Here is a 26149-nt window from a genome sequence, read left to right on the forward strand (position 1 = left end):
TAAAATACCATTTATTTCAAAAATAAAAAAATATTCAAATCCGGTCATAAAAATATATAATTGTTTTTTCCAAACATTTTAAATATTTTTTTTCTTAGGTAATTGATATAAATGATAGTAAGTTTTTAATATTTTTTCAAATAAAAATAGAGGTAAAATTTTGAAGTTTATATAAAATTTGTATTTAACAAATAATATTTGATTGTATTTTAGATATTATTTTCTAATTCCCTCTTCAAACTTTTCTTTATTATGTATTTATATCAATATTTAAGAATTATCTTTCATTAATAATACTTTCAACTTGACACCACAGTTACTCCCCATATCTTGAGTTAACTTACCCTATGAGAAAAAGCTGTTCACTTAAAAATAATGAAATGCTTTCAGTAACATATAAAACGTTGAAGGCGAAGGATGTGCTTGTTGTTTTTCCACTTTTTTTTTAAATTTTAAAATAATTATCAATGAAAATATTAATATATTTTTTTGATTTTTCAAATATATTTTCTAAATTTTACCTGCTTTATAATAAGTGTGAATTTATTTTAATATTTCTTCTCAAAAAATAGCCACTTCGATTTAAAAAAACCCATATCAAATAAGGTCGTGCTTTCAAGTTTCTCCCTGAGCATTGGAACTTATTAGATATAAAGACATTATCCTGAGATTTTTTAAAATATTAAACTCTTTTTTTTACGTAAAAAAAAAAAAATAATAAGAAATTAAAGAAAAAAAACAGGAACGAAGCCAAAAATTCGTAATATTTCGTAAAAAAAATTGAGTATTGGGACTTGTTAAATATAAAGACATTAGTTATTTTATTATTTTAACCAGAAAATTAATCGTTACAATGGTTCACGGTCATTTCCTACAAAAATACCATTTTTTCGGCTGACATACAAAACACAAACGCAAAATATGAGTGTGCATCAGTATGTATTCTAAAATATAAATACCTCAAAACAACCTGTGACCAAAATACCTTTAATCTAAATGAAACCATTTTGCCATAGAGTTTGAAAAAATCCCGCAAGAGCTATTTAGGTTATTGGCTGTCAGGTGTCAGCTTGTGAAATTCTAATAAAATTCCATAAATCACCTTTTTACCGCCAAAATATTCAGTTTCATTTTTCAGCAGGGAAAGACTTCTTACTTAGTAATTAATTATTAATTAATTGTTTGTTCATTTTTATTCGTGATTTCATATATTTTTTGAAAAGTATAGAGTATTATTTTCTTATATTAAGTTTTATGTTTTTAAATTATAAAGTTATATATTCACTGGAATGAAGCCCACAAAGCTATATGTTTTTAAAAGAGGTAACGTTGGAATATTTTTCAAGAACATAAATTTATAAGTCATATTTTAGACGGCCGTAAGGAGGAAGTTCATTTTGATAAAATAACATCAAGGGTTCAAAAATTGTGCTATGGGTTGAATATGGACTTTGTGGATCCAGTAAGTTTCGCCTTTTGTAGTTTTAATCGTTATTTTTTAAAGCTGTACATTGGTACATAGTGCATACATCAAGTATAATTGCCCCTAAATTCCAAAAGTATGTATGTGCAATGCTTTTATCTCTTGGCTAATGATTCATGTCATAGTTGTTTTATTGTGAATTTATAATGACCTCTGTGTATAAGTAAGTTAAATTAGAGTCAGAAAACAATGAATATGAAATTCTGATTTAAATCTTTGTTTTCAAAGATATAAAAAATAAATCTTAATATCTTGTATGCAACATTAACATTTTGTTGTTTTTGCAATAGCTGGTAATTTAACAAAACAACCGCGTAAAATATTATAAGTTTGAATTTGGAATTTACATTGATTTAAGTATGTTTAAACATCTAAATTTATGTAACACATGTGTTTAATGTCTATGGCAAACTTAATTTTTTTGAAGTACATGTATGTAGGTAACTTGCAAAGTTGAAGTAACTTCATTTTTGTATATTAAAAAGGTTTCTATAACGCTGAAAGTTATAAATGGTCTATATTGTGGTGTAACAACTCAGGAGTTAGACAACTTGGCAGCTGAAACTGCTGCCTCTATGACTACCAATCATGCTGATTACGCTATACTGGCAGCAAGAATTGCCGTTTCTAATTTACATAAGGAAACCAAAAAAGCATTCTCAGGTAAATTTTCGTCTATTTTTAATTTTGTCATCTGCTTAGCTCTTAGAAGGTAATGTTTAATTGTAATAATATATGTATCTTACATTTAGTTAATATTTACATATATTTTATAATTTAAAACTTATAATTTATGTAAATATTAACAATAAAAGTTAAACAAATTTAATTTTCGTATGGTTTTCAAAAAAAACGTTTCAAACAATTTCAATAAAAGCGGTAGAATTGCATTTTGAAAAATATAAGTATGTACATACCTACCTACCTAGATTAAAAAATCTTTTATTTGATTAACTTATAAAATTTTAGCTTTTCATTAACAATTTAATTTTAACATTCAAATTTACAACTTAACAAAAATTTTGTAAAATTGTACATTTTATTTCGACTTGTTAAAATATTCAATTGTATTTATATATATAAATATATATTTTTTTTATTTTTTTTCTTCTTTTCCTCACAACCAACTCATTCTTTAAAATACTATAAATATTTCAAGACGTAATATTCGACCTTTATAACAATATCAGCAAGGAAACTGGCAAACCATCGCCATTAATCTCTGATTATCATTATAAAATTATAATGGACAACTCTGATAGATTGAATTCATCTATTATATATGATAGAGATTTCGGATATAATTATTTTGGTTTTAAAACATTAGAGCGCTCATATCTTTTAAAAATAAATGGAAAAATATCTGAGAGACCACAACATATGCTTATGAGAGTTGCAGTTGGCATACATGGAGATGACATTGAGAGTGCTATTGAAACTTACAATTTGCTCTCAGAACGTTATTTTACTCATGCATCACCTACATTATTTGCTGCTGCTACGCGACGTCCTCAACTTTCATCATGTTTTCTACTAACAATGACAGGTGATTCCATAGAAGGTATTTTTAAAACAGTTGAACAGTGTGCCATGATTTCGAAATCTGCAGGCGGCATTGGTTTGAATGTTCATTGTATTCGTGCGACAGGAACAACAATCGCTGGTACCAATGGAGTTTCCAACGGTCTTGTACCTATGTTGAGAGTTTTTAATAATGTAGCTCGTTATGTTGACCAAGGAGGAAATAAGAGGCCTGGAGCTTTCGCAATATATCTAGAACCATGGCATTCTGATATACTTGAATTTTTAGATTTGAAAAAGAATACTGGAAAAGAAGAAACACGAGCTAGAGACTTATTTTATGCATTATGGATTCCAGATCTCTTTATGAAGAGAGTGGAATCAGACGACGAATGGTCTTTAATGTGTCCGCATAAATGTCCAGGTTTACATGATGTATGGGGTGAAGAATTCGAACAATTATATACCAAATATGAAAAAGAAGGTAGAGCTAATAAAAAAATAAAAGCACAAACACTTTGGTTCGCAATTATTGAATCTCAGGTTGAGACAGGAACACCTTACATGTTATACAAGGATGCTTGTAACAGAAAAAGTAATCAACAAAATGTCGGGACAATTCGATGCAGCAATTTATGCACTGAAATTGTGGAATATTCTTCACCAGACGAAATTGCTGTATGTAATTTGGCGTCTATAGCTCTTAACATGTTTGTTTCTCCGGACAAAACCTTCGATTTCAATAAACTAAAAAATGTTTCAAAAATTATAACGAAAAATTTAAACAAAATCATTGATGTAAATTATTATCCCGTCCCCGAAGCTAAAAAATCGAATTTACGGCACAGGCCAATTGGAATTGGGGTACAGGGGCTTGCTGATGCGTTCATATTAATGCGTTTTCCTTATGAAAGTAAAGAAGCTAAATTGTTAAACCAACAAATTTTTGAAACCATTTACTATGGCGCTTTAGAAGCTAGCTGTGAGTTATCCGAAAAATTTGGTCCTTATGAAACGTATGATGGCTCACCTGTAAGCAAAGGAGTTTTACAATACGATATGTGGAATAAAACTCCAACAGATTTATGGGATTGGTCTGAATTAAAGGACAAAATTGCTAAACATGGGATTCGAAATTCATTATTAATCGCCCCAATGCCAACGGCATCAACAGCACAGATTTTGGGTAATAATGAGTCATTTGAACCGTATACATCAAATATATATAATCGACGGGTTTTATCTGGCGAATTCCAAGTTGTCAATCATCATTTATTGAAAGATCTAACAGAATTGGATTTATGGGATGACGATATGAAAAATTTAATCATTTCTAATCGTGGGTCTATTCAAAATATTGAAAGAATCCCTCAAAATATAAGAGATTTGTATAAAACCGTCTGGGAAATTTCTGTAAGAAGTACAATAGATTATGCTTGTGATCGTGGAGCTTTTATTGATCAAAGCCAATCATTTAACATCCATGTAGCTGAACCAAATTATGGTAAATTAACTTCAATTCATTTCTACGCTTGGAAAGCTGGACTGAAAACTGGAATGTATTATTTAAGAACAAAACCTGCTGCGAACGCCATTCAATTTACAGTTGACAAAGCACGCGTATCGCCTGTTAAAAAAATGCAAAATGGAAACTTATCGCCCTCTTCAAAAACAGCTAATTCTTCAAGAGTAGATTTGAGGAAAACTCCAACAAAATTAACATATGGCGACACTGAGGAATTAAATGGTAACGTTGATGTTTGTGACAGCTCTTATTCTTTCACCAATGAACAACAAGTTTTGAGAAATTTACAGGAAGAACGTCGTGAAAAAAATATGGCCGAAATGATATGTTCGTTAGAAAACAAGGATGAATGTCTTATGTGTGGTTCTTAACTTATACTAATAAATAAAAAGAAAAAATTTTTAAGCTAAATAAAATTATTAAAAATTAAGATGGTTTTATATTTTGTTTTTACTGCTTAAATCCTTCAAATCATAAAATTTTTAGTACACCATTTTTTGAATGGTAAGAAAGTATTTCCATTTTAGAAATTAGTACACTTTTAAATTATGAAAAAGAACAAATTTTATACTTTAGTAACCAAGATCGAATTATAATAGCCTGAGAGCATAAACAACATCCACAAATCGGTTGAACTCTTTCTTCAATAAAACAGTAATTTTATATGTACATATATACTTTTACATATCATTAGCCAAGACGAACATTTTTAAAAAATTCAAAATGAAAATATTTTTTTTTAATTAGGAGCTCATAACTAAGACGGTTATTCAGGGCCTTTATAATGAAGCAACAACTGTTGAAATAGACCACCTTCTAGCAGAAACCACTGCATCAATGACAACTTCACATTCCGATTACTCTATTTTGGCTGGAAGATTAGCAATATCCAAATTGCATAAGGAAACGAAAGCAAAATTTTCAGGTGAAAATATTTTAATGATAAACTAACATTTTAAGTTTTTATTTCCATTATCATTCGCAGAAGCTATTAAAGAGTTATATAACATACAGAACAAAGATTTTGGAAAACCGACACAAATAATATCTGACATGCACTATGAAATTATTATGAAAAACGCAAATAAACTGGATGGTGCTATTGACAACAATCGTGACTACAATTACAATTATTTTGGTTTCAAAACTTTAGAAAGGTCATATTTACTAAAAGTTTTAGGGTGTACTGTAGAAAGACCTCAATATATGCTTATGCGTGTTGCGATAGGAATTCATGGAAGTAACATTGAAGATGCTTTAGAAACTTATGACTTATTGTCGGAAAAATATTTTACACATGCGTCACCTACTTTATTTTCTGCAGCTACAATCCGCCCTCAACTGTCGTCCTGTTTTCTGCTGTCAATGACGGAAGACTCTATAGAGGGAATCATGAAAACCGGTTTTTACTTTATTTTTTTATCAATAAGTTTTTAATTAGAAATTTAATTTTTAGCTGATCAATGTGCTAGGATTTCCAAATCTGCTGGTGGAATTGGGCTGAATATTCATTGCATTCGAGCGAAAGGAACTTCTATTGCTGGGACAGATGGAAAGTCAAATGGAATTGTCCCAATGCTACGTGTCTTCAATAATTTAGCAAGATTTGTTGGACAAGGTGTTAATAAAAGGCCTGGTTCATTTGCTATTTATTTAGAACCTTGGCATGCCGATATATTTGAATTTTTAGATTTGAAAAAAAATACCGGGAAAGAAGAAATTCGTGCAAGAGATTTATTTTATGGGTTGTGGATTCCAGATTTATTTATGGAACGATTGGAAAAAAACGGTGATTGGTCCTTAATGTGCCCACACAAATGTCCTGGTTTGTTTGATGTCTGGGGGGATGAATTTAAAAATTTATACGAAAAGTATGAAAGTGAAGGAAGAGCTACCAAAACTGTAAAGGCTCGAGCATTATGGTTTAGTATAGTTGAAGCTCAGGTTGAAACTGGAAATCCATATATTATGTACAAAGACACATGCAATCGTAAAAGCAACCAAAAAAATCTTGGAACAATTCGTTGTAGTAATTTGTGTACAGAAATTGTGGAATATTCTTGTTCAGATGAAGTTGCTGTTTGCAATTTAGCCTCTATTGCCCTAAATATGTTTGTATTGCCAAATAAGACATTTGATTTTGTTGCATTGAAGAATGTTTCAAAAGTTATAACGAGAAATTTGAATAAAATTATAGACGTAAATTATTATCCAATCCCAGAGGCTAAAAAATCTAATTTTAGACACCGACCAATAGGCATAGGAGTGCAAGGATTGGCAGACGCTTTTATTCTAATGCGTTATCCTTATGAAAGTAAAGAAGCCAGATTACTAAATCAGCAGATTTTTGAAACAATTTACTACGGAGCTCTGGAGGCTAGTTGTGAATTAGCTAAAAAGTTTGGTCCATATGAAACTTACAAAGGCTCGCCTATAAGTAAAGGAATATTGCAATATGATATGTGGAATAAAATTCCAACAGACTTGTGGGACTGGTCTACATTAAAAGAAAAAATTGCTAAGCATGGCGTGCGAAATTCATTATTGATTGCTCCCATGCCAACAGCATCCACTGCACAAATTTTGGGTAATAATGAATCATTTGAGCCCTATACGTCAAATATATACAATAGACGAGTTCTTTCTGGTGAGTTTCAAGTTGTCAATCATCATTTGATTGAGGATTTAATTAAACTTAATCTGTGGGATGAAGACATGAAGCAAAGTATAATATCCCAAAGAGGATCTATTCAAAAAATAGAAAAAATTCCTGAAGAAATAAGAAATTTATACAAAACTGTGTGGGAGATATCGGTTCGTTCAACAATTGAAATGGCGGCTGATCGTGGAGCATTTATTGATCAAAGCCAATCTTTTAATGTTCATGTTGCAGAGCCAAATTTTGGAAAGCTAACCTCTATTCATTTTTATGCTTGGAAAATGGGTCTTAAAACCGGAATATACTATTTGAGAACAAAGCCAGCCGCTAATGCTATACAATTTACAATAGATAAAACTAGATTTGAACAATCTAAAAGTTCACAATCTGTGGAGGGCAATGTAGGTATAAATACCAAACAAAGAACAGATAAGTTGAATCAAATAGAATGTTCATTGGACAATAAAGACGAATGTCTTATGTGTGGATCTTGAAGTATTATTTTTATTTTTCGTTATTAGTAATAAAATGGCATTCAATATATTTATATAAATGTCTACATGTGTGTTGTTTTAATGAAAAAGAGAAAAAATAGAGTCATGTCTGTCATACGAATTTGTTATTGAGACAGACTATGACTTTAAGTTGCCGTTACCATATTAATTTATACCAAATTTCAGTATTGTGATTTTAATATTTTCTTGGATATGGCCAAACCACTATTGAAGTTGTATAACAGTTTCCAGGAGTCAAGAAATTTCAGCCATTTTTATCACGCATAACAACCTTAATAATATTTTTACACGAAATTTCATATTATAGCTCCAATAATTTCTGAGATAATGCAAAATAACTTTTGGAGTTAAATGGCAGCTATCACAAGTGCTCATAAGATCTCAACAACTTTTAATGAATGTAACTGCCATTTTATCGTTTTATTATTACGAATTTTTGAATTTTTTCTTGTTTTTTTCTTTAAATTCCACTGATCGTGTCATATTTCTTATTATTTTTTTCTTTTTACGTAAAAAAGTTCAATATTTTAAAAAATCTCAGGATTTTTAAAAAGCTTCCCATTTAAATTCTATTGACCGAAAAATAAAGAAAGGCAGAAGGAAAAATGTTAATGAGGAAGGATGTATGATTTTTTATGTACATTTTGTATTTCCCAATAAGGCAAGTTGAGTAGTGTCGGCTAACAAAAATGTTAATAAAAGTAATATAGGTTGACACATTTCAACAATTTGAGTTATCTCATTTCCGTTATTTACGATACTTATAAAATTGTTTCAGATAATTTCAATTATTTTTTAAGTTATTAAAAATAAATATGTATGTATGTACCTACTTCCAATAATTTTTTTTTTAAATAATTATTTTAAACCTATTTCAAACATGTTTGAGTGCTTCAAAAATTTTATTGTGCTCTTCTTTCATATTTTATTAGCAGGTAAACAAGAGCAATTTTACATCAGTAAATTTTACATCAGTACCTACTACTTGTCACAGAATTTTAAAATATTTATGAATGAAAATATTAATATATCTAATTGATTTTTTAAATATATTTTCGAAAATTTACCTGCTTTATAGTAAGGGTGAATTTATTTTAATATTTCTTCTCAAAATAGAGCCTCGATTTAAAAAAACCCATATAAAATAAGGTCGTGCTTTCAAGTTTCCCTCTTAGCATTGGGACTTGTTAGATATAAAGGCATTATGTAGCCAAACAATTTTTCAAGTTATATGGCAGCTACCAAAAAAAGCCAAGCAATTTAAATGACTTTTATTAATATCTATATCTATAGGTTCTATAATTTCATAGATGTAACCAAATAAATTTTTAACTCCAACATTACCTAAAAGTACCAATGTACTGTTTACACATACGACATAATCTAAAAAATTGATTGACGCCATTTTACTTTTAAAATATATGGTTATTAATCTAATTAAAAAAGAATATGTACCTATATAATTTCTATTATTTACCATTATACAAAGTCTGACGTCGCTTTTGCATATATATACAATTTCTATCAGATTCAGATTAACGCTTCAACCATGTCAGCTGTTTTTTTGATGACTTTTGTCGGTAGTAATTCGTTACCACAGAACTAGTCAGGTCGTCACTATTTTAACAGTCGTTTCTGTGGATTATATTCTTCGAGTTCCAAAAAATTTAAGCACTTTTTAATTATCTTTTACACCGCTTATTCTGCAGATTAATTGATTTGCGAAGTTCCACACAAAAATAAATATGCTACTAATGTTGAAAAAGAAATTTCATATACTAAATTTGGATGGTACACGGCTTTCTACAACTTTTATAATGCACTTAGTACGTTGAATTTATATCGAATTTGAAAAAGTGTATGCACACCAAAAATATTTTTTATTTTTATTATAAGTTTGTTATTGGTCTTTGTACCAAGGGAAACTTGGTATATAAAAAGTAACGATAGTGCATACTTTTGAAAAGACAAGTACATAAGTACTCACTTTCACATATCAAAAAAGTTGTCAAAGAAAAAAAACTTAATAAATGTCAAAGTAGCAGTAATATTTTTGGTATGCAAAAGTTTACGTAAATTAAGTTCCAGAGCAGAGAAAGAAGAAATACGACAGCTTGGGGCACTATAAATTCTTGCTGTGATTAGAAATACTTTATCTTTTTGCAAAAAAATCAAATCTTAAAAATGATTAGTGCTACATCTCGTGCTGCTTTAAGAGCTAGTACCCAAGCAGTATCTGGTGGAGTAAAAGCAGGTAAAACCCCAGCAACTGTCTCAAAATCCTTGGTTATTGACAAAATTAAAATCAAGAAAATACCAAATGGAATACCAAGGGCTTCAACTAGTTTACCTGGTTATTATTTTTCAAAATACAATAGAGTGTTTACCTTAAAAATTTCATAATTTAAAAGAAAATTGTTAGATTATGTAATTTTTTAAGGTTATAAATTTAAAAGCCATCAAAATGTACATATACTTATATTGTAGGAATTGCCCAGATACGTTTTGCACATACTGATTTAGCAGTACCTGATTTCTCAGCATATAGAAGAGACTCTGTCCAAAAGAGTACAAGTAAGAGCACAGGTGGAGATGACAGAAAATCTTTTACTTACATGATGGTTGGCGCCGGAGCTGTAGGTGGAGCATATGCAGCTAAGTCTTTGGTTACACATTTTGTAAGCTCAATGAGCGCATCAGCTGATGTTTTAGCCATGGCTAAAATCGAAATCAAATTATCAGATATTCCAGAAGGAAAATCTGTAACCTTTAAGTGGAGAGGAAAGCCATTGTTTATTCGTCATAGAACTGCAGAAGAAATAAGCACCGAAAGAGCTGTACCTTTATCTGAATTGCGGGATCCTCAATCTGATGACGTATATTTACTTTCACTTTATTAAATTTGTAATGAGTTTTTTTATTTTTTAGCAAAGAGTTTCTAAACCTTCATGGTTGGTTGTAATAGGTGTTTGTACACATTTAGGATGTGTACCAATTGCTAATGCTGGTGACTTTGGTGGTTATTATTGCCCTTGTCACGGATCCCATTACGATGCTTCTGGACGTATTCGCAAAGGACCTGCTCCACTTAATCTTGAAGTCCCGGAACACACTTTTCCTGATGATGGAACCCTAATAGTTGGTTAGAAAAAATTTATTTAATTTTTTTCAATTTAAAACTTTTAAAACGGTGTAATATTCTTCTTGTAAAAGCTTAATCAAAGAATTGTTATAAAATATTCCAAATAAATTATCAAGTTAGAATATACAATGACATTAGTTTGGATGTATGTTTTTTATATTAATTTTAGGCTAAATTCTTAAATTAAGTGAAAAAATTTGTTTGGATGGTTGTGTACTGCATTTGGAAATTAAAATTCCCTCAATAATGAAATTTATGTAGATAGGTGTCTACTTTAAAATGAGTTACAGATTTTCCTTATTTTTTAGTCTTCTTAATAGTGAAAATATCTTTTATCTCAGTTATGTGAAATATCCATTCATTTTCTGTGTAAAAACCAATCTGAAAATTTTTTAAAAAAGACGTAGAATTTCAATATGGAAAAACTAGAATTGTCAGATTGGTTAATAAATGTTATAACTATTATTTTCTTGCAATATGTAAAAGGTCATTAAGGAAATACGAAGATGTAAGAATTCATAATAAAAAAATAGCTTCAACAACACATCGCTTCAATGCAAACTTTGAAGTCTTTGAATCCTACACAGGAGCTAAATATATAACTTTCTTATATCAATTATTATTTAAATTTATGCCATTATTTAAACAATCTAAAGCAATATAAAACCAACATTGCAATATAATTAACTTTTATTTTTTCCAATACATATACCGGCGATCCACCTTAATGTGAATTATACATGACATTTATATTTCGTTGTAGAATTTCAAGAAAAATACTTGATTTATCTTTGGGCCTTTGGATTTGAAGTAGGTACCTACCTAAATTCATAAAGCTATAAAACATAAAATTATAAAAAGAAAAATTATTTTAACGATTATTTTGTTAATTTATTTACACATGTTATAATAATGTTTTTATTATTAATTAATAGAAAAGTATTATTTTTATTATTATATTTAAAAGTAAAGGGTATTAATTAAATCTAACATATATATTTTGCCTTAAGTCTTGTAAATAATAACTTTAAATTATTTAGTTAAAAATATTTGAATCATATCTATTTATTTTTTTTTTTTTGCTTTATATATAATATATAAAATTTATGTTTATGATTTAATTATATTATTTTACATTAAAAAGCTTTTTAAAGTTTCAAAATTCTTATGATTGATATAGGAGAACATTTTTCACAAAATCCCATTTGTAAAATATTGATAACCATCATAAAGTTTTGTTGAAAGACTTTTTAATGAGTCCTGCACAAGTTGTTCAACCTTCCGTTCTAACTCTTGTTCGGTTAAATTCATATGAAAACGTTTTCTTAAATTTTGCACTGTTCCAGAACAACCATTTTTAAAGCACGGTAACTGAGCATCTGCAAGAAAGAAGGTATGTAATATTGAATTTCTTTTAGTACATTAATAACTTACTGCTTCGCATAATTTCAACTAAATTAATTATCCTATCCATGTGCTTTCTGGCGGCCATTAATCCTTTTAATAATAAGTAATTGAATTCATCCCAGCGATCAGATACCATTCCACCCATTACTTCAACAAATTCGTCAGTTAATTTAAATGGGGACTGTTCAAAACCTAAAAAATACGTTAGTAAAGTAAAGGAAAATAAGTTATGGTACAATTATTTACCTAAATTCTTTGGTGAAATACTCAAAATAAAGCCAAAATCAATATGTATTAAATGACCGTCAGAATGGAGAAGAATATTACCATTATGCCTGAATTGATATTTGTTATTAAAAAAAAATACACAACAAATAACAAAAAAGGAAAATTTTACCTGTCTTTCACTTGAAGCAAGTATGATATTAAACAATATCCTGCACAACTTTGAACAAAATTTTTTTGCGCAGCTTTAAATTGTATTCCTTCGACATCTCCATACTCTTGAATAAAATAATCTCTTAAACTTTTATTTGAGTTCTTTTTTATTTGATGCAAGGAAACTGTGTTTAAAATAGGTTCAATTAATCCACTATCATCTGAAAGACAAACAATTTTATATGGCCTGACCCAAGCGTCAACTTTCTCTTCATCCCAAATTAGTTTAAACATCTTGAATAAAATTGAACAAAATAAATGAAAATACATTCATATAAGTTATAAATTTACTTCGAGTAATTGTGTAGCCATTAGTTCTTGTCGCAAATCGTCCCCACATTTGACTATTGCAGCTAATAATTTCCAATTCGTTAAATGTCCATAAGGCGAAGATTCTCTTATTTGTTGTTCTTTTTCATGCCAGGGTTCCTAAAGAATAATATAAATAAGTATTAAAGTACAAAATCGATGTGATTATAAATATATCACTTTCAAAGCTGCGGCGGAAGGGTCTTCTGGATCATTGCTAAATGGTTTCGTATTTTCGCAACTAAGATTTTTGCAATGTCGTGTCCGGACATCACCAATATTAAACAGAGTAGGCATACCTATTATAAAAAACTATAGATATTTAAATTTTAAATAAATATATGAGCCATACCTATATCTGAATCTAAAGACTTTTGTGATATTGAATCTCTTTCATTTATTTTGCGCTTAAAAATATTGTATTGGGCGGTAATATCATCGTCTTCTTGAGACCATACATCGTCTTCTGTTAAAGTCAATTGATTAAAATGTTGAATTTGACAGTTTTCACAACTCTCTGAGTTAAATTTTGATATTAGACTGTTTCCAGCTGAATTTTTCGTTGTTTCATTAATATTTCTTATCGACTGCTGATCATGTGAACATGCACTGTCTTTAGACTCTAAATTTTCTTCACTTTTTGTATGCCTCAATGTAGGCATTAATTTCATTATAACAGGGGATGAGTATATATCATTTACTTCAACGACTTCAACATATATTATATAAGGACATTTATCTTTAGAATTGAGAACGACAGTCTTTTCCTCACTTATTCTAACGATGTGATGTGGAATGTCATCCGAGTGCAATGGAAGCCATACACGTGCAGGCAAATTTTTATTAATTAAGTTTAGAAATATTCTTAGAGCACTATTTTTTTCAGCTTTTGTTTGTAGCGAAGTTAAATTTTTTCCAATATTAATTAGAGCTTTCATAAATTCCTTTTGTGGAGCAGTTTTCGGTGCACCACAGCAACAAAATATTTTGTGTCCCAACAAATCGTTCACCGTTCCTGAAATTGAAATTTAGAAATTAAGTACAATCTTAAAATTATATACTGGAATACAAATACAAACCTTTAACCGACTCAAAACAAGTGCAGCCATTATCAAAAGCCCGACCTGACGTTAAATCACCAAGACAAAGTTTCATGGGCGTAGCTAACGGCATATGGTAAATTGGCATTCTAGAGGACACATTCAACGAACAGACAGCAGGAGATTTTCTTGAATCATTTAATAAATACGTTGCATCAGATTGAGAACGATGATGAGTTTTTTTAATTGGAGATATTAATTCTGCATTTACCATTTTAATTTGTTTCCGTTCTTTTTTCGAATAAAGTTCACGTATTAATTGTAAATGCGTTCTTTTATCTTTTGGTAACAAATTGACGGTGTCGACTTGATAATTATAAGCTTCTAACAGCCAAAGACATTTTAAAGAAAAGTCTACGGACGAGCGACAACGTTTTGTCAAATATGGATCTAAAACTTCAGCCAATTCATCCATTTGTATATACATTACAATTAATTGAGGAATGTATAAATCTACATCTTTATCGGGAAAACTAAAAATTTTGTTACCGATAAAACTTAGTACTCCTGGTTCTTTTGAATAAAAAAGATAATGGACAGCAAAATGTATATTAAATATGGGTGATTCTAAAAATCTTAACAATCCACTTGGACCCTTTTCAGTCTTGGAGACAGTCGCCGCATCTTTTGCTTCATCATTTTCTTTTATGAAACATTTCACAACCCCTAAAATATTGTTTTAAATTTAACAAAATACTTCAGATTAACGTACTAAATTTACCTGGTACTTTGAGTTTATTTAAAGAATTAGAAGAAATAGATTTTGTTATTGATTTTTGTTCATCCTGTAAACTAAGTTTTTCATTGCAGGTTTCAAATGTGGAATTGGCTGAATACATTGCAGGAATATGGAAAGATGGTGATATTAACTGTTGGTCTAAAGTTGGTGCGGCAATACTACTTAAACTCGATGGAGGAGCTACTGATTTTTTTGTATTTGATTTTAATATAAAAAATTCTTTCTTTCTCGTTATCTCCATGGGAGATTTAACTTCTGAAGGCTCCCCAGCTAAAGAAGAATTGCCAACTTCAGTTTTTTTAGCAGCAATTTTTTTCTCGTGGTTTTCAATAATGCTCTGAGCCGTACGGAAAATTGCATTTTTTGTTGCTCCAAAAAAATTAAAGTTTTTAAACAACACTTCATTTTTAATGTTTTCTGGTTTGGTTGATTCTGAAACAATTGCAGCAGTAATATTTTTTACTGTATCCGTCTTTAAATCTGAAATTTGCTGTTGGGATTCAGCAACATTTGCAATACCATCACATGTTGTTTTATTTGTATTTTCAGTATTTTGGTCAACAAACTCATCTTCGTCTTCCTTAGCAATTGTTGCCACAGATTTTTTATTTGACTTTAATGTTCCAAAATCTTGATTATGTGAAGTTTGTTGATAGAAACATAAATCAGATTGAAGCATTTTATATTCTTCATCCATGGATATGGTTTCCAGGATTTCTATACATTCTTCATCATGATCCATTTCACCAGAATCTAGTGATTCATGGGAGTGTGATATACGATTTGAAGATTGGTCTGACTCTGATCCACATATAATTCCTATATTGATACATGGAAAAACAAGTTTTTAAATTCACTTTTCCAAAACAAAAAATATATTACCTGAATCATTAGATCTTAAGCTAGGTATATCTCTTGATTTTTTGGCAACATTACGCTTGGCACTGCTATCAACGATAACTTCGCTTTTTTTATCTTTTTTCGATGTAATAATTGATTCAGCAAAATCCTCACAATTAATGGGAATTTTGGAACACATTATTTGATAAAAACCATAAAAAATAACTTTTAATTTTTTTATATGGTTGAAAAAGGCGTAGTTTGACAGAGAAAATGGGCGAGGACACTTTATTTTGTTTCAAAACAAAATAGTTGAAAACATCTCTAATTCAGAACAACAAAAAAGGTAATAATAGTTTTAATATTTATTTTAAATAATTATGATACTAATTTTGACATTTTTATAATAATATTGTCTAAAAAGTAAAAATAATATTGTTTATTTTTTTTTAAGCTTTGACAATCTACCCCCTATGTTTTTTCTATGGGATTCCAAATTGACACTTAATTTTGTTGACATCACATTAGATTTGGTGAAAGAGAAAAACATACTTTTTAAACTGAAGCTGTATGTAGGTATGCGTTTGCTGGGTTATAAGGGCTGCCCAGAAATATAATTTTGGTAATTAAAATATAGAGTTACAAATTTTTGTTATAGATGCATTAATTAATCTTGTTGTAATAAAACCTCTAAGTTTTATGTTTGTCTGTAGGCCACTTTTTGAATTTTCGAGTATGGAGCTTTTCGAGATTGGATGATTGGAAATTGAGTGTTCTTTGAGATTTCGAAGAACACTCAATTTTTATTTCAGTTTGCTGACATGTGAGGAGTTGGTAGTATTTGAATAAAATTTTCATTCTATTGATTTTACTCGATTTGTTTAAGTTCTAAAATTTATGTTACGTGAGTAACTGAGAAAAAAGTAAATAAAAAATCAAATTATGCCATAGATGTATTTTTAGGTTACAAGTTTCTCTTTTCAATTTTTAACCGATTTTTGCCGTGATGCGGCAGCACTTTTTCAATCATCAAAGCATCAAACTGAAATTTCTACAAACTATTTAGAAAAACAAAACCTATAACCCTCATATCAAAAGAATCCAAACAAGTTAAGCGAAAATTGAATTATGAATAATTCTGCTACAAAAGTAAGATCAAATTTTGAACAATGACCATTGCATTATTTTTACTATATATGCATATGTAACACAGGTAGGTGAAATTTTCACTGCAGCCGGGCAAGCTTTTAACCGTCTTGGAGAGTTAACAATGCAATTGCACCCTACTTCAGATTCACCATCTTCTGGGTAAATTTTGTGCGGCTTTTTTTAATAATTGATAACATATTACTTATGCCTTCTTTTAAAGGAGCAAATGGACAGATGAAGAAATAGAAATGTTACATGCTTCTATAAATCGATTTTCAGATGATCTAAATAAAATTAGTTTGCGAATTAAAAATCGAACTGTGTAAGAAAAAATTTTAGTTTTCTTCATCTGTTCGGCACTGTCGAAAAACGCTTTGACATGTTTTATTTTTAGATCTCAAATTAAACAAACGCTAAAGAAAAAAGCTTTTGAAGAAGCAGGAATTCCTGTAAAGCAAGTACCAGTTCAACATATGCAACAGATACAAGTACAAAATATTCAGCAGCAGCAACAACAACAACAATCACATATTCAAATTCAACATCATTCACATCAGCCTCAATCGCAAGTTCAGCAAATAATTGTGCAACCCAATCAAATTGTAACGTCAGCAGCTGCTTTAGCATTGCCATCAACTAGTTCAGCAGATCCAGAAACTGTGGTTGCACAACATATTCAACAACAGATTGATAGTAGCCAAGTAGTATGTTCTACACCAACAACAGTTTTATTAGATCAAAATAATACAAATGAAGTGGCGATGACATTAAATAGATTACATGCACAGGAAATGACTTTGAATAGATTAAATACTCAAGAAAATGAAGTTGACGTTGAAGGTTTGCAATCTGAAGTGAAACTTGCTTTTACGGGAGAAGAGGTGGCTGGATGAAATGAAGTTGAAGACGAATACTATTTTTAAGACTGTGAGGTGAGATGATAGTTTAGGCATTGTATAATAAATTTTCATCTAAAACATTTTAATGTTTTTGTTGCAAGCGTATATAGATATGTAGGAACACATATTTTAAATTAAACTTGTATAAAATTGAATTTAGTTTTATTTTTATAAAAATATAAACTTTAACTTAGCATTAGATTTTGTGTTTCTTTATAAAAATACAATACTCTACCCCATTTTGTAGCGGTTGTTTCCAATACCTTAACTTTGTTGCAGTTATTTTGCAAATATTCATTGATTTGAATTTTTATGTCACTTTTCCATTTAAGAGTTTTGTAATTTGGAAAAGCGTCGATATAATTGGCTCTTTTCATTCTTCTAACAGCTTTTCCATAACTTTCCCATGATTGTGGCTCAACAATAAGTAATTTAGATTTTAACGAAACAGTTTTAAGAAAATTTCTCAATCCCTCATCGGAGTGATTTAAATGAATCCACATCGTTATTGATAGACAGAATACTGCATCAAATTTCTTTCTGTTGTAACTTTCTAAAAAATCATTTACATACTTCAAATGGTTAACATTCATAATATCAATGCATTTAAAAATAAGATTTTGATTTTTCTTTGTTTTACTCTCCGCTCGTTTTATTAAACTTTCGTCAATGTCTATACCTAACACTACAACATTTCTTCTTGCTTCGCCACTTAAAATTTCATATAATTTTTCAGTAAGATCCCCACAATTACATCCAACATCTAAAACTATAATTTTGTGTTTAATAATTATTGCTTAGACTTTTTTAAAGTCATAGTCGATACCTACCAATGTAAGGATCTAATACAAAATTCCAAAAACTTTCTGGTATATCTACTATTTTAGAAGTTCTTTGTTCAACAGTGTTAAAATCATAGTAGTTTATAAAATTTCCAAATTGTGTAGCACCTGGATCCGAATTTATATTTTGTTTACTTTCCATTTTTTTTGAAGTTTTATTCTTGTAGGTATACGTATGTAAGTCTGATTAACCTTGCTGTGTATTATTTTTTAGAAAACTTTGTGAATAAAGCATGTACATATGTATATGTACATGTAACGTAAAATCAGTCAACCTTGACTTGTTTTTCAGAGAAACATTCAATCATAAATTCAATTTGTGAATGAATCTATCAAATTTAGGATTTGATTTCAGAAAAATTTTAAAAAATTTATTTCTAAGGAGAAAATTTGTGCTGTTAAAGTAACTTGATCATAGTCAAATGTAAAATCAACAATCTAGTGTAAACTACGTATTTTAACAAAACAAATATTAAAGTCAAAAAGGGTATAATTTCTGTACGATTCATTAAAAATAGTCTAGTAGTTAAAAATCAATTTACTTTTTTTTGAATATGATTTCAAATAAATAAAAAATGATATAATTGATAATTCGCCAGTTTTTGTTAATTTAAAATTTTACTTTTCGATAAATCATAATCAAATTTTCTAAAAATAGATAAAAATATTATTCTTAATAAAATATGTGTTTGTTGAACAGTATAACATTATGAGTATCAGTGTTTCAGTATGGCTAACTTAGGAGTCAAACTTCATTGTATTGACGATATTGTTGATGAAAGTGTTGTTGATGTTGACATCAAACAGTTTTAAGTCATAGGTTCATATAAATACAAAAATGTTAGCCATACATATATACCTTAGGTATATACTTATGTATGTACAAATTATTTTATGAATGGAAATAACATAATCTATATGTAAAATAAAAATTTTAATAAAATAAATCTGAGTCTCGAAAATTGAAAATCTTGTGAGATTTGCAAATTGATTATTGAACTATTTTTATTCTTTTTTTATTATTATTACCCTTATTCTATTCTTTTTTTATTATTATTACCCTATTTAATTACCGTTATTATGAAAAATTTCAAGTTCTTCTACTCTTGTGTTGCACATTCAAACTTCTAAACAAATCAGCCCTGTCATAGTTTTTAATGCATTTCTGTTGATAGATGACAGTTGCTGGAATGAATCACCATGCAACTTCCTCCTTGGATTGATCATTCTTAAAACTCTTCTAATTTTTTTATTCGTTGTCCTAATAAGTTTTAGTTGTTCAAACTTTCGAAAGAAAGTATACATACTTTACACATGCACATATTCATGTATCACATATGTATATATGTGTACATTTACCTCAGGCAGTCATGGCTTATTGTAGATCTCTTCGTTCCATATCCAAGCAAATACGCGCGGAGATATTCCTCAAGAGATTGGACGTGTGAGCTCCTCAATGTTGAGAAAACAACACCCAACCATCTGTGTCTCCTGTTCAATTTAACTTTCATAATGGTATTTAAACCGTATTTTTGTAATGATCTTCATGTTTTTATAACGGAAAATTTATTACACTTTTTTTGCATGTATTTTTTTTTTAGTTCTTTACAAGCATTCTTGTTACCTATAAAAGGAAATTTTTAAGAAAATGAAATTTTTGATCTAAAAAATCAAATAGAATAATATGAATGCATTTATGTATCCACATACATATGTATGTATGAATATATACATATGTATGTATGAACATATACTAATTTTTATGGCATAATTTATTAAATTTCACGTAAACAATTTGTTTTTAATTTATCCATCGAATTTTAAAAAGTGCAAGCGTATAAAAAATATGAAAAATTTAATAAATTATGATAGAAAATGCACAATTCAAGCATCACTTTGCTTTCTATTATTATTCATAGCTGCACACTTATAGAGTATTTAAATAATTATTATAAGTTAACATTAAATTTAAAATTTTAAATTGTTTATTATTTACTAAATGGTCTTATTGGTCTTTAAAAAAAATTTATTTACCTCTTATTATCGCACTCTTTTAAGATAATTAATTTTGCTTTAACTGCTATTAAACTCATAAAAGTATCTCAAGGAAAAAAATTCTTATCTTTTATACTGAGAAAGCCTAAATGAAACTTTTGTGTGAACTTTTCTAATTAATTAAGCTTTAGAATTCGATAAATCTGCTGCAAGATGTGTAGATGTAAATGAGATTTTAAAGAGATGAATTTGAACCTGGTATTAAGATATTTGCAAAGAATTTAAAAGATGCATGCAAATTCATAATGTATTTTAACGATTTTACAAAATAACGACCTTTTGTTTTTCTTTAAATTAAACCAATTACTTTCTGAATCAAAATGCATGTACATAAGTAATTAAAACTAAAAAAATATATTCTCACGCTATGTGTTTTCGATTGGCTGATTTTTTGGCCTGTTTTTCTTTTTTCAAAATTAGTAACCAATTTTTGTCTGAAGAGAAGAAATTTTATTTTTCTTTTTAAATTATTTTACTAAAATAAAATTTAATGAAAATTTATACTAGCACAACATAAATATTTTGGGAAATAGAGCATCAAAATGCATTTATAAGAAGAATCACAATATGATTAAAAGTCAGTCTTCAATTGATGTTTGATAAGTGAAAAATCTTATAATTTTTCGGTTCGTTTTTTTTTGTCAAAAAAAGCACAATGTTGAAAAAATTTTTTCTTGGGATTTTGTTTCTAGTAAGTTTGTTTCAATTAAATAGTACCCACCAAATTGATAAAATTGGTGGTTTTGGACCAGAATTTGGATTAGTTCAGAAATTATATGAGGATTGTCAGGACACAAATGATTTTATATATTGTTTAAAGGAGAAAGCATTAAATGCATTATCAAAAGCAGCTAATCAAAATAATATTAAAATTGCTGATGGATTAATTTTAGAAAAATCAAATTTAATGAATAATAAAAGTATTTTAAATGAATTACAAATGGATGCCAGATCAATGAATGAAATATCAGATTTAGATAGGAAGCTTTTAGAGAAAATTGATAAATTTTTTGGTTCTCATATTTTAAAGTTTGATTTGAGTGAAACAAAGGAAAGTAATGAAGTCAGTTCAAGAGATCGTAAACATCATAAAAAGAAAGATCATGGTATCAAATATGTTGTAGCAGCTCTTTTAACAGCTATGGGAATCGCTGGACCTATTGGTCTAAAAGCACTAGCTGCAGTAGCTATAAAAGCTTTGGTAATTAGCAAAGTAGCATTGACCATAGCAAGTATAATAGCCTTAAAGAAACTTTTTGCACACGAACATCATGAAGAAACAAGTTTTCAAGTACATGCTGGAGATCATAATAGGTAAAGGTTTTGATTGTTTAATATCTTAAAAGTTAAACAAACCATTAATCATTTTAGGAGAAGCACTTTTGTAGTAAGACCGGTGAAACCTTCTGCTGCAGCAACATTGGATCCTTACAAATATTACTATGAGTATCCGGCTTCTTCACATTGAAAATGTATTGTTTTCATAAAGCTTAAAATATAAAAGACTGTTCTATAATGAATATTAGCTAGAAAGCCAAATAAAAAAAGCAAATTAAAAATTATTATTTATAAAACTAAACATTAAGGAAATGAAAAATAATTTTTAGAGTTTAAGAATTAAAATTATTTTGTTGCAAAGTTGTATTTATTTAGTATGTTATGTTGTAAATACTTTGGTATTCTTTAATTATTGTTCTTAATAAATTATGATGAAAATATCTAGAAATAATTTTTATTTATTGAATTACTGAATTTGATTCCAAATAATTCTTAAAATTGAAACTAACCACATAATTTTGTAATTTTACTTTTTATTATTTTTGGTTTAAAATTACATTAAAATTTTGTAAATTCCGTTTCAATATTGTTTATATATAAAAACCATAATTGGTTAAAATATTTATATGTTAGTTTTCTTCGTCGATTATAAATATCAATGCGTTCTTCAATACTTTTTTTAAATAAGTTATTAACTGAACAAGGGACCGTAAAGTAGTTTTGCGATATTTTACTTAAATTTTTAAAACTGTAACTAGTATCAAGCCACCAGGTTATTGGGCATTGATCTAAATCAACATTTGTTTCTGAATCATACTTAATTAGTTCGCTTTCCAAACCATTTTTAGTAAGTGTGGTAATTTTATTTTTCTCTTCTGTCTGGTTAAAAAATAATTTCAAACCTGTAAATAAAAATCAAATGTTATAAAGTATTGTAATACAAATAAATGTAATAAGGGATCCTATTACTTGATCTCTTTTGCCGCTTTGCACTATTATTTGAACTATTTCCTTTATTTTGATCTACCTTCAATTCTGCCATTTCTTTTTTAATTTCGATTTCTGAATCATACTTTAAAAGTAAGTTTGATTTTACCATTTTTCTTGCTTCAGAATCAATATAACTATGGAATCTTGGATCAATAAACGCAGATTCGGTTAAAAACACATTTTCAATAACACTAAAATATGAAATACATATGTGGTTAATTTCAAAAAATTTTCAAAAATAAGTGTGCACCTTTCCGTCAGTTCTTTCACAATAATGAGTTTAATTTGTTTTGTCATTTCAGAATCGCGTTCCTCTATACAATAATTGAAATCTATTAGTTTTGATATTAAAGGTTGCACTAAAGTGCAAGAAGTTATGTGCTCATCAGCAATTGTTTCCAATGTAATCTGATTTTGAATTAGATAAGAAAAAGTAAAAATAACCAAGTAAATTCAATGTCTGAACAGATACCTTAAGTGGGTTTAAACAATACAATATTTCATCGATTTTTTGCATTACATTATTCTCATCATTTTTTAAGGACACCGTATCAGTAAAACGTTGTAACAGGTAGATTTTATACCATATACAAATTTCGTCCATACCTATGTAGAGCTCGGGCTGCAAAGATATTATAAATTAATATATTCACACGAGGTTAGTGCCTCTAACAAATTACCTCATAGTCTGAAATTACTTTCTCATAAATTCTTAAAGCTTCATCGAAAATTTCTTGTACATCTTGCAGATTAAATACATGTTTAATACAATTTTGTAATATAGCATCTATACATAACACTATTTGAGCATTTACAGCTATAAACATAAATAAATTTAAAACGACCTTTACAAACATCGCTGATATTTACTTACCATTGGTTTTAACAAATTGTTGTAATTGTGTATTATTTTGATTAACGACGACAGCTACACAATTTTTAAGATCTATTCCATAAAATATCTCTTCAAAATCTGTTATTTCTTGTATTGGTAACGATTTGTAAAAAGTGTTATCAAGTGAAATTTTAGATATGTCCAGGAATATAAAACAAATATTCGTATATAAGGGGTTTTCGGGATGAGTGAAGTTTTCAAAAAATTCTACACTGATTGAATAAGGATATAAGGAAGACTTTTGTTCAATAATTTCGAGTTTTTTATTAAGATTTTCTTGATATATCATTTCAATATTTTGTTTAACCTGTAATGTTAATATGTATGCGTTAAATATGTATTATTACAAAAATCTTGGACTTACTTCATTCCTTTTAACTTCATCAAAATCACCACCCATACATCTAATTAAATTCTTAAAACCTTCCCCTTTAAAAATAGACGGAGACAACAAGTCCAAAACTAGCATCTTTTGGATCAAGTCATTCACATTATATTGCTGAACTTCAGGATTTATATGATTTAAATTATTTGTATCAACTGCCATACTTTCATATTCATAATTTTGTACAGAATCTTCCTCATTATAATTATTGTCTTGAGTGTCAAGTTCACTTGTAAAATCTGTAATCAGATCGCTAGAAATTTTAATATCAATTTTTTGCTGACGGTTTTTCTGTATGTTTATTTCTCCGTCTTCGGACTTCATTTTCTTAACTTGAGGAACAGTGGACACATAATAACTTTCAGATTTATCTAAATATGAAAATTTAAATTACTAATTATATACGCATATATTTTTTTTCCTACTTAGACCAAATGTTATATGTACATATTACCACATACCTGCGAATATTTCACGCCGTTTTTCCTGGGCTATAGCTATAAATTCATCAGGATGTTTTGCCACCAAATGAGTTCTTAAATTTGTAGTATTTTTATTATAAACTATTGCTGTATTGCATAATACACACAAGATCTTATTTTTTGTAACTATTTGACTGTTATCGTCAGCCGGAAATCCGAAATATCCTATAAAATAATAAGCGAAAAATGATGTTTTTTATATAAATAACTTTGTAAAACCACAATATTAGAAATTGGTTTAAAAATGTTCTTACTCCAATATGTGCTACGCATTCCTTTGGGAACTACAATTTTTGAATATTCCACCGTTGTTTCGGCTTCTTTAAGTTTTTCAATTTCTTCACTCATATTTATTTTTTTTTTTCAATGAGACTCGAGAAATGCAATACTTTTCCCAAAATCGAGACGCTATTATTCTCCAAACAATGTATCAATTATCCGTAAACTAAATGTCATTTGACATTTCGACATATTATTTAAAATTTGACATTTCAACTGTCAAATAAAAAATTTAAAAAGCATTCACGATCACAATATGCAAAAGCATATTATGCAATATATCAGAATTGTGTCATTCAATAATAAAATTTTCAATAGAGTTGGTTACGATACATTGACTGCAAATTATTTATTCATCTTAAATTAATTATTTAAAGTTAAAATAATTAAAAAAGAACTTTAGAATAGCTCTGGTATAAAATAGGAACGAAAAAATGGAAGTAGAAAATCAAAAAAAGGAAAAATAAAAAAAAAAACCTTTCTAAAATCTAATTAAAATTTTTTTTTTTTAAATATTGATAATATGTATAACAAATCCTTTACCGTAATTAAAATTAAACAATCATAGTATGACACTTGTAAAATTAAAATGAAATGTCAGAAATCAAAACGTCATTTAATTTAAATCAGTAGGGTTTGCCAATCTAAAAAATTATCTAGTTCAAAAATCCGAAAGGTTTTTTTGAATCTTGTGAAGCTCAGACCTTGAAACGGAGCAAAAGAACACAACTAAGGTTTATATTCAGTATCCTACAATGTTTAAATTGACATTGCATTGATTATTCTGAAAATACATTTAAAGTTAAATTTTGGTAAACTGTTTTTGTAAAAAGAAATGTTTTTCTGAAAATAAAAATAAACCGAAAATAATGTTTTTGAGTGGTACTCAGATACATAATGATACATTATTTTTTTGATTTCTGTTACAAATGAGTAACAAAAAATAATTACGTGAAAAAATAATAATAATCTGACCATTGGTGCAATAGTTATGGCCCTTTAACCAAAGGGTCCCGGGTTCAAACTCCTGTCAGGTCATTATAAAAAATTATATTTAATATTATAGCTTATGAAATAACAAACAATACTTATGAAATAACAAATTAATATACAAGTAATTTTCATATATGTATTCATAATTAATTCGATATTAAAAAAACCAAGATAATAAACAATAAATATTAGTAAGTTTAAATATTTAATATAAAGAAAAAACC

At 28.4% G+C, this 26149-nt stretch overlaps 7 protein-coding genes across 11 annotated transcripts; 4 read left to right on the top strand and 3 right to left on the bottom strand.

Moving 5' to 3' along the window:
- The first annotated feature begins 862 nt into the window (after positions 1-862).
- Positions 863-7741, top strand: LOC129608906 (ribonucleoside-diphosphate reductase large subunit). Of its 3 annotated transcripts, XM_055520692.1 has the most exons (5): positions 863-1323; positions 1374-1462; positions 5277-5454; positions 5515-5931; positions 5986-7741. In XM_055520692.1, the coding sequence occupies exons 1-5, from the start codon at positions 1290-1292 to the stop codon at positions 7680-7682; spliced, it is 2415 nt and encodes an 804-aa protein (XP_055376667.1). In that variant the 5' UTR covers positions 863-1289; the 3' UTR covers positions 7683-7741. The 3 variants fall into 3 exon arrangements, with proteins under 3 accessions (XP_055376667.1, XP_055376666.1, XP_055376668.1); XM_055520691.1 differs by lacking the exons at positions 5277-5454; positions 5515-5931; positions 5986-7741 and adding exons at positions 1969-2146; positions 2643-4953 and having other exon boundaries at positions 933-1323; XM_055520693.1 differs by lacking the exon at positions 863-1323 and having other exon boundaries at positions 1445-1559.
- Positions 7742-9727: 1986 nt separating this feature from the next.
- LOC129608908 (cytochrome b-c1 complex subunit Rieske, mitochondrial) lies at positions 9728-10974 on the top strand. 2 transcript variants are annotated; one of them, XM_055520694.1, is made up of 3 exons: positions 9728-10056; positions 10191-10579; positions 10632-10974. In XM_055520694.1, exons 1-3 carry the CDS (start codon positions 9888-9890, stop codon positions 10848-10850), a joined length of 777 nt encoding a protein of 258 aa, XP_055376669.1. In that variant the 5' UTR covers positions 9728-9887; the 3' UTR covers positions 10851-10974. The 2 variants fall into 2 exon arrangements, with proteins under 2 accessions (XP_055376669.1, XP_055376670.1); XM_055520695.1 differs by having other exon boundaries at positions 9728-9957.
- An 832-nt stretch (positions 10975-11806) lies between these two features.
- Positions 11807-16154, bottom strand: LOC129608839 (phosphatidylinositol 4-kinase beta). Its single transcript, XM_055520586.1, has 10 exons — positions 15721-16154; positions 14821-15657; positions 14079-14765; positions 13352-14014; positions 13180-13298; positions 12982-13119; positions 12650-12924; positions 12499-12587; positions 12280-12444; positions 11807-12224 (listed from the first exon to the last, which is right to left on the bottom strand). The coding sequence occupies exons 1-10, from the start codon at positions 15875-15877 to the stop codon at positions 12037-12039; spliced, it is 3318 nt and encodes a 1105-aa protein (XP_055376561.1). The 5' UTR covers positions 15878-16154; the 3' UTR covers positions 11807-12036.
- Positions 16155-16725: 571 nt separating this feature from the next.
- LOC129608873 (chromatin complexes subunit BAP18) lies at positions 16726-17925 on the top strand. Of its 2 annotated transcripts, XM_055520638.1 has the most exons (4): positions 16726-16827; positions 16892-16986; positions 17048-17149; positions 17222-17925. In XM_055520638.1, the coding sequence occupies exons 1-4, from the start codon at positions 16807-16809 to the stop codon at positions 17718-17720; spliced, it is 717 nt and encodes a 238-aa protein (XP_055376613.1). In that variant the 5' UTR covers positions 16726-16806; the 3' UTR covers positions 17721-17925. The 2 variants fall into 2 exon arrangements, with proteins under 2 accessions (XP_055376613.1, XP_055376614.1); XM_055520639.1 differs by lacking the exon at positions 17048-17149.
- On the bottom strand, positions 17910-18783 carry LOC129608872 (probable RNA methyltransferase CG11342). The gene is made up of 2 exons (XM_055520637.1): positions 18557-18783; positions 17910-18495 (listed from the first exon to the last, which is right to left on the bottom strand). The coding sequence occupies exons 1-2, from the start codon at positions 18708-18710 to the stop codon at positions 17912-17914; spliced, it is 738 nt and encodes a 245-aa protein (XP_055376612.1). The 5' UTR covers positions 18711-18783; the 3' UTR covers positions 17910-17911.
- A 514-nt stretch (positions 18784-19297) lies between these two features.
- LOC129608857 (uncharacterized) lies at positions 19298-22091 on the top strand. The gene is made up of 3 exons (XM_055520612.1): positions 19298-19374; positions 21338-21937; positions 21995-22091. The coding sequence occupies exons 1-3, from the start codon at positions 19298-19300 to the stop codon at positions 22089-22091; spliced, it is 774 nt and encodes a 257-aa protein (XP_055376587.1).
- A 356-nt stretch (positions 22092-22447) lies between these two features.
- On the bottom strand, positions 22448-25087 carry LOC129608885 (uncharacterized). Its single transcript, XM_055520654.1, has 9 exons — positions 24908-25087; positions 24633-24818; positions 24151-24542; positions 23766-24093; positions 23572-23708; positions 23364-23513; positions 23142-23299; positions 22871-23082; positions 22448-22803 (listed from the first exon to the last, which is right to left on the bottom strand). Exons 1-9 carry the CDS (start codon positions 24999-25001, stop codon positions 22460-22462), a joined length of 2001 nt encoding a protein of 666 aa, XP_055376629.1. The 5' UTR covers positions 25002-25087; the 3' UTR covers positions 22448-22459.
- Positions 25088-26149: the final 1062 nt, after the last annotated feature.

The sequence above is a fragment of the Condylostylus longicornis genome, unplaced genomic scaffold (assembly GCF_029603195.1).
Source record: "Condylostylus longicornis isolate FDR11 unplaced genomic scaffold, ASM2960319v2 ptg000037l, whole genome shotgun sequence".
Taxonomy (NCBI): Eukaryota; Metazoa; Arthropoda; class Insecta; order Diptera; family Dolichopodidae; genus Condylostylus; species Condylostylus longicornis.